Raw genomic sequence first — 8,326 nt, 5'->3', positions numbered from 1 at the left:
TTAGCGTACGCGTCTTTGATACTGGAAGCCCTGGTTCTATTCCCTGTGAGTGTTCATATAGTTCTGATACAACGTTAAGCCGTAGCAATGATTTATATAGTTTCAGTGCTGAAAGAGGCGCTAAATTTGAATACAAGAAAGAAATAAAAGCTTAAGAAAAATAAATATTAGTTCTCCTAGGATCCACAGTACTTTCAAAAATCAACGTGCATATTATTATACCAAGCTCTTCGAGACTATTTCCTATTCATTCATTTTAGAAAATATTAGAAGAACAAAAAGATAGAAAATGAAAATTCTCATTATAATTTAATAAATAATCTGAGACTGAGAAGGTTAAATGTGTTTGTCAACCATATTGAACCAGTTGGACCAGACGAGCCCGGTTGAATATCACTTAAAGATCTTAATTCAAAAAAGTTCTTTTGCTTCTGGTATTTAGAATTATTACACAATATCTTTATTTTGCAGGAATTTTACATACAAAATATACCGTTAGATAAGAAATCCTTTTGGAATTTAGATTCTTTATTAGATGATATAACAATGGATAAAAACATCTAGTTACAACATATATATTTACATAGCTGTATCTATAAAAATGTACATAACTATATTTCTAAAAATTTACCAAGTGTACAAATATAGATATGCTGTGAATCTCATTGCATAAATGTTATAAATATTCATCTATTATGTTTTAATGAAGCGTATCAAGAAGAAACACAGCTTTACTTAAAAGTGTATATTTAAGTATAAACATATTTTAAAAAAAAGTGAATGGTCTATTGTCTTCTGAAGTCTTGTACTCAAGGCTATAGATAAGAAATCACTTAAAAATTATACAAATAAGAACATTAGTCAAGGAAATTGCGAACTCTCTTGTTCGTTAGTTATATGTTATAGTGAAGAATTATTCTGATCATTATTATTACCAGATTTTTTACAAGGAGAGGGGGCGAAAGACAAACACACAAGCGAAGTCGCCAATATACACATCTTGATACACATAATACTGCTTGTAGAACAATTATAAACACACATTGTGTAACTTAATCAATAGTAGTTAATATACTTACTCAGTGTAGTGAGTAAGTAAGGAAATTAATATTTTTTGACATGTATTTCTAAAAACCGAACCTTTTTTTGAAAATTGAGGAAGGGGTCAATTGTCCCCGTACGACCGCCCGTGATTATCTTTTCTTAATGTAAGTATCTTGAAGAGTTTGTCTTATAAGCTACTCACTTGTGTGAAAAACGAGGTTTAGTGAAATTAGGATGAATGAGGATTAATTACCAAGGTAACAATAATATTAACATATAAAAACAAGCACTCTGAGATTTCCAGCGTAGATTTCTTCACATCATAAACAATTTAAGCTTTTTTTCTTGTGACAACGAAGGTGATAATCACGCTACCACCTTCTGTCCACAGTTCGCGCGTTTAATTTTAATTTCTCCCTTCAAATAATAATAAATCGCATATGCTTCGCTCTCTCTCTATGATATATATTGATTTTCCACCTTTATTTCAAATTTCGAAGAAGGTAGTTTTCTATATGATAGGACAGTGGTTCTCAACCCAATTCCTATCATGACCCTATTTTTATCACATTCTCTTGCCTGTGACCCCCTTATAATTTCTGGTTTGTAATATGTTTGTGTGGGATTTTTAATATAGGCCTACCTATTGCGGAGATCTTACGATATTCATCTATTTCTATAATAGTAGAATCTATTTCTTGTATATAGTGAATATAGTAAATGCGATGGATTAAAACCAAATTGATAAGTTCATTCATATTACAAATACCGAATCCGATCCGTCATACTGTTTCAAAATGGAGGACGTTTGAAAATTTTGAAACTTCATAACTCCCTTAATTTTGGGTTATATGATAAAAAAATAAAGTGATTTCTAGTTTTGGTTTAAAAACTTGGACAATTGTTAAAAAGTTATTGAGTATTTTAATTTTCGAGAGGCCGCCACTTTGAGTTACCTAATATTGTTGTTTATTTAGTACATTGTTGTATATGTGTTCAGTATCACCAAAAATTGTTAAAAGCATCTTGTTTACATTTTAAATTTAGAAAAGTGTTTTTTCTTCCATGATAAGCATTAAAACAAATACAAGAAATCGCCTATCAGTAGAAAAATAACTTGATAATGTGTGTCACGAAGATTGAACCGGACATTGTCGCACTAGTGCAATCACAACATGCTCAAGTCTCATTAACTAACTCTATGACCTATAGAACCCGGAGGTTCAATGCCGCGTTCACAAAAGCTCTGCACTGATTTCTATCCTTAGCTAACTGCATCCAGTTTCTACTTTGTATTCCAATCTCTGCGAGATCCATCTTAATATTGTCCTCCCATCTGCGCCTAGATCTTCCTAATGGTCGTTTTCCGATTGGTCTTCCAGTCAAGACTTTGAAAGCGTTTCTACTTTCTTCCATTCTAGCTACATGACCCGCCCACCTAAGCCTCTTAGACTTGACGACCCTAACAATGTTGGGTAAACCGTATAAATTATGTAGTTCCTCGTTATGAAGTTTCCGCCATTCCCCATTCCCGTTCCTCTTGGGTCCGAATATTCGTCTCAGGATCTTGTTCTCAAATACTTTCAGTCTATGTTCTTCCCTCAGAGTAAGTGACCATGCTTCGCAGCCATACAGAACAAGAGGCATAATTATCGTTTTGTATATTTTAAGCTTCAAATTCCTCGACAGAATTCGCGACGACAAGAGATTTTGAACCGAATAGTAACACAAATTCCCTGCTTTTAGTCGACATTTAATTTCTTCCTGAGTCTCATTAACTCAAGTCTCAAGTCTCATTAGCTTTCAATTTTAATTGTATTTCAATATGCAGGTTTTCTAGCATTTGTATTTTTCTGGTATTATAATATGCCGTTCTCATTAGTTTCATATCGTACCTCTTTTATTTAAATTGATTTTTAAACAACTCTGCATCATCTGTTGAAAATGTTTAGTAGACTTTTGTGTGTGTGTGTGTGTATGCCAATAAGAAGAAAATTCAAAATATTATTTAAAAATATTTTCCGGTAATAGATTTTAACTATATTTATCTTTGGTCTAGGAATTAATTCGTGCGGGTGGACAAGAGATGGCGCAACGAACGGAGCGTCCCACAGTTCCGTGTATCCACACATGTGTTGCAAACCCCTGTCATCGCGTATCGTTCGTAGTATAGGGCAGTGGATTAAAGCGTCAACAACACCAGTTTGTAGTTAAGTGAACATGGCGCAATTTGTGCCTGATAAAGTGTTTTTGCGGGGTGTCCTGCTGCATTACTTTAACATGCAGAAAAGTGCGACTGAAAGTCATCGTATTTTGGTGGAAGTGTATGGTGACCATGCTCTAGCTGAGCGAACGTGTCAGAAGTGGTTTGCACGGTTTAGAAGTGGTGATTTCGGCTTGGCAGACCAAGAGCGAGCTGGACAGCCAAAAAAATTTCAAGACGAAGAATTGACAGCATTGCTCGAGCAGGATTCGTGTCAAACGCAGGAACAACTTGCAGCAGCATTAAGCGTTGATCAAACAACAGTCTCCAAACGCTTGAAAGCCATGGAAATGATTCAAAAGATGTCACATTGGGTTCCACATAAATTGAAAGACAGAGACGTTGAAAGACGAAAAACCATTTGCGAATTGCTGCTTCAACGACAGAGCAGAAAGGGGTTTCTGCATCGAATTATTACGGGTGATGAGAAGTGGATCCATTACGAGAACCCTAAACGAAAAAAAGGCCTGGGTGAAACCAGGTGAACCAGGTCCATCACAACCAAAACGAGATATTCACTGTGCAAAGGTTATGCTGTGCATATGGTGGGATATGAAAGGTGTGGTGTACTATGAGCTGCTGCAACCGGGTGAAACTATGAATGGAGAACGTTATCGACGACAATTAATGCGTTTGAAGCAAGCTCTGGCCAGAACACGACCAGAATGGGAGAACAGACATGATAAACTTATTGTTCAACATGATAACGCTCGTCCACATGTCGCAAAACCGGTCAAAACCTATTTAGAAAATGTCGGATGGGAAGTTTTACCCCACCCGCCGTATTCACCAGACGTTGCTCCTTCGGACTACTACTTGTTCGATTGCATGAACAACGATTTGATTGGACAGCGGTTTACTTCTTCAGAAGATATCGAAACATGGGTCTCTGACTGGATCGCTTCCAAGGATGAGGACTTCTTTCGCCACGGAATCCGTACATTGCCTGACAGATGGGCGAAAGTGGTGGCTAGCGATGGACAATATTTTTCTTAAGGTATTTATGTATTTTGTGTTTGTACTACAGCTTCAATGTGTGCGTACCAACCGCACGAATTAATTCCTAGACCAAATCTCTTCCACCTAACTTCGCGACCGACATGAAACCCTCTCGCGACCGCCGGGTTGAGAAACCCTCTGATAAGATAATCGATGATATATATGCAAAATACACAATGGGCCTTATGTAGAGTCGTTCTCACGCGTGATTAATGCAATACTAAAGAGTTCGACTAACATGCTTCCTGCAGTAGGCAGGCCTTTAATATGATGCTAATTCTACGTCGAAACGACTCTGCATAAGGCCTTATTAATTTAGTGTATATAAATATTATATATAGTGTCATGTTAAATTAGTGCATTATTATTTATGACACATTGTATTTCCATTTATTGCATATTTCAAGCGAGGGTTAACAAACAGAAACAAAGTTTAATGTGAAAATGTCGATTTATTAGAAGGTCGAAGGAGCTTTTATTTATTATTCTTAATCACTTGAAATGCATCCCTTATCACGTTAACGTTTTGATACTATCCATACAAATTGTATTTGCTTTCGTGTGAATACAAAAAGTATTTTGTCTTTCCAATACTACATCATAACTTTCGAGTGTCAAATAAATTAGATTATACTAAAAGAGTAGTTACTTATATCACTAATACAGACTAATGTAATAAAGTGTTAAAATATATAATGCTATTATGAAAATTATAATTAATGTTTTAGACATTCTATACACCTGTGTGGGGGATTTGATGGTGGAAATAACACCAAAATTCATATTCATAGGACCACATGCGTAAGTGTTGTGAAAGAATACTTGTTTTGACCTGCTATCACTTCATCTGGAATGAATAATAGTATTATTCATTGTTTTAGTACTATCGTTGTTTCCATCTGAATTAACCATTCTTTCAATCTTTCAAGATATTCATAAATACCCTGGAATTATCAATCATTTATAGTTCCATAGCAAGCAATTTTCAGAAGATGTAGCAGGCAGATAATTACAGTTTTAATTTATTAATTTGATTTAATTTTTAATTGATTAATTCGATTGTACGTGAAGGCGAAGAGATTAGGATGGAAGCTTCTTAGTGACGGCAAGTAATCCGCCAGAATAGCAGAATACATATTATGATGATAATGATTATGAATTTAATCATTAATTTTTAACGGTTTAATCACAAGCCTGGTTTTAACACACATTAAATAGGGAAGAGGCCTGAAAATAATTTGGCAATTCAGAACTTTTCGTTAAACTGGCGTTCGTTATAGCGTTTTACTGTATACATATTATTAAAAAATAAAAGAACATATCTATGACGCCAAATAGAACAATGAATGCTTCAACATGTATATCACATACTTCGCTCAAAAAAAAAAAAGAAAAAAAAAAGAAAAAGAAAAAGAAAAAAAAGATAGATATACAAAAGTTTATCATGTGATGGAACTTATTAAAACCCCAGTTAGGGTACTCTGAAAAGAATTTGGAGTTGCATCGTTAACATCACAAAGATGCACAGCTCAGATATCAACGCTGTGAAGAATTCACGCTACAATCCTCAAGATAGTTACGTTCATAAATTGTAATTTGTTAGTATACTCAATTGTTATTTGTGCTTGAAATGAACATATGTTATTTGAACAAAGGAGATTCGACGATTGATAATAATTTTACAAATCCGTAAAACAACAGAGAGGAGCCAGATGAGTAAATTTTGAATTTATCGCTGAACTTCGTATTACAATACCTGACGTAAGTGCATTATTGTTCATCTTCTTAATTTTCTTTAAAATTTTGTATTGAATTCATAAACTTAACGAAAAATTTATAAGAATTTCGACACAATAACAACTATACCACCAAACTTTGTATAATTACCAAATATACAGGGTGTTAAAAAATAACACCGACAACGTTTGGGAGGTGGTTCCTGACACCAAGATAAAACAAAAAGTATAGACCAACCTGGGTTTACAAGTGCTTCCTTTCGGAGTTATAGGCTGCTGAAAACATGAACTTCAAAGGCCCATAGCTTCAAACCTATTGGACCTACCGTAGCCGGGTCAAGACTTCACTTAGGATCTAGTGTGTGCCTTATCCAAATATCCAAGTTTCAGGATCTTGCGTTACTTCCGCTACAATATTTATAGAGGTAGTTGGTGAGTACTTCAAATTAAATGTCTGTAGCCAAATCCTCTCTATAAAAATTATTGTGTCAGTACCCTATGATTCTGAAATGTGTATTTTTGGATAGCGCACATATTAGTTCCTAAGTCAACCAGACTACGATAAGTCCCACAGTTTTGGAGCTACGGGCCTTTAAAGTTCATTTTTTTCATATTTTCGGCAGCTTATAACTCCGAAAGCAAGTATTTGTAAACCCAGGTTAGTCTATACTTTTTGTCTTATTTTGGTGTCAGGAATCAGCTCCCAAACGTTGTCGGTGTTGTTTTGAAACACCCTGTATATAAAATTTTAGTGTTAACAAACTGGGTTCCGTACTATACAATTAATTAATTTGTTTGCTACATTATTCTCAATTTGGACACATTTACAAGAATCGCAATAGTCAGAATAAAACGTCAAGAGTTGATCAGTTTATTTACACTAAAACAATTTGTTTCTCGCAATGCCTTTTTGACGAACTAAAATTACCTTGACACATAGTTGTTAATTAAATACTGATTCTATTATTAAAATTTGCGTTATCGTGTCAATAGAAATAACGTAACATTCTAATTTATGAGCATAGACAATCTACTCAAGTTAAAGTTGGAAGTAGTAATAATAATTCAAATGTCTTTTTATCTTTTTCAACGTGAGTGTACTAAGACTTATGTGGATGGAATGTTAGTGGCTGAACGACCACGAACCCATTTGTCCAATACACCTCCCTAGAAGAAAAGACAGAAAACAATATGTTAAGCTTATGGTAATCAATTGAGTTCAGGCCACTGAGAGCTCTTGAAGGAAGTCATGTTAGTCAAATTTGAAATGTTATTACTCAAGCTACGAGAAGAAAACTTATAATTATCGTATGCCGGAACTAGGATATTTTGGTAAATTTCCGTCTATTAGCTTGTAGGGAAAAAATTGTAATTTTTACTAATATAACCTCTCTCAAGAGCCGCTACTAGACCAAACTATTTTCCATTTTAGAACTGTACAAAATGGTATACATATTAATTGAATTTAATTCAGAAATGGAGGTCTTAAAGCAGTAGCGTCATTTCAGATTTGGATGGGGGGGGGGCAAGACCCCTTGATATATAAGTAAACTTTCGCGTTTTTTCACTGATTTACTACTATTCTATTGATAAAATCTATATAAATCTCAAACTCAGGGGGGACAAATGGCCCTTCCTGTCCCCCTAAATGACGCCCCTGTTTTAAAGCTTCAAAACTTTCATATTTACATGTTTTTGTCAGATATATTCTCGTGATAATTTGTACTATGTTTTTGGATTTTGCTTGTAGAGTCTCACAATTTTACATACAATTTAGATTAAAAGTAATTAGGATCATATTTTGCTTGTAGCGAGAAGGAATTTTTTAAAACATAGAGTTTGATGTCAAAATGCATTGATAGGATATATATTTAATAATGAAATATTAATCTTGAATTCCACTTAAGCACCAATTTTACTAATTTAATCACAGGAAATGAAGGAACCTGTTTCAAATTGAATAATAATTTTTGTTTTGCAATATGTTTTTTAACGAATATGTATGTATGAGATCCAAAACTTTTATTATGTTGACAAATTCTTATAATTTAGGTTTAACAGTTACCATTGATGTAGAAGAGTACAAACTTGAGTTTTTAAAGTTAAATTTCATCGAATAACGGCCATTGAAGATCAAAGAATTTCAAACAGGAAATAATATCATATTATGTTATTTCGGTAATTCGAGCCCGGATATCATTTGGATTATTGCACAGAATTAAAATAAGTTTGATTCCTAATTCAAGAATTATTTTAACCAAAGACAAACAGGAGGCCGTGCATT

At 34.1% G+C, this 8,326-nt stretch overlaps 1 protein-coding gene across 2 annotated transcripts in view; it reads right to left on the bottom strand.

Moving 5' to 3' along the window:
- Positions 1 to 774: 774 nt before the first annotated feature.
- LOC145664137 (putative FERM domain-containing protein FRMD8P1) overlaps positions 775 to 8,326 on the bottom strand; it is a 180,947-nt gene continuing 173,395 nt past the window's right edge. For both annotated transcript variants that reach the window (XM_081730533.1, XM_081730536.1), the window contains exon 13: positions 775 to 7,209. In XM_081730533.1, coding sequence (XP_081586659.1) covers positions 7,166 to 7,209 — 44 coding nt within the window. In that variant the 3' untranslated portion in view covers positions 775 to 7,165. The remainder of the gene's footprint in view (positions 7,210 to 8,326) is intronic.

Source organism: Thermobia domestica, chromosome 11 (assembly GCF_964235325.1).
Source record: "Thermobia domestica chromosome 11, izTheDome1.hap1.1, whole genome shotgun sequence".
In the NCBI taxonomy this organism is placed as follows: Eukaryota; Metazoa; Arthropoda; class Insecta; order Zygentoma; family Lepismatidae; genus Thermobia; species Thermobia domestica.
This window is presented reverse-complemented; position numbering and strand designations above follow the sequence as displayed.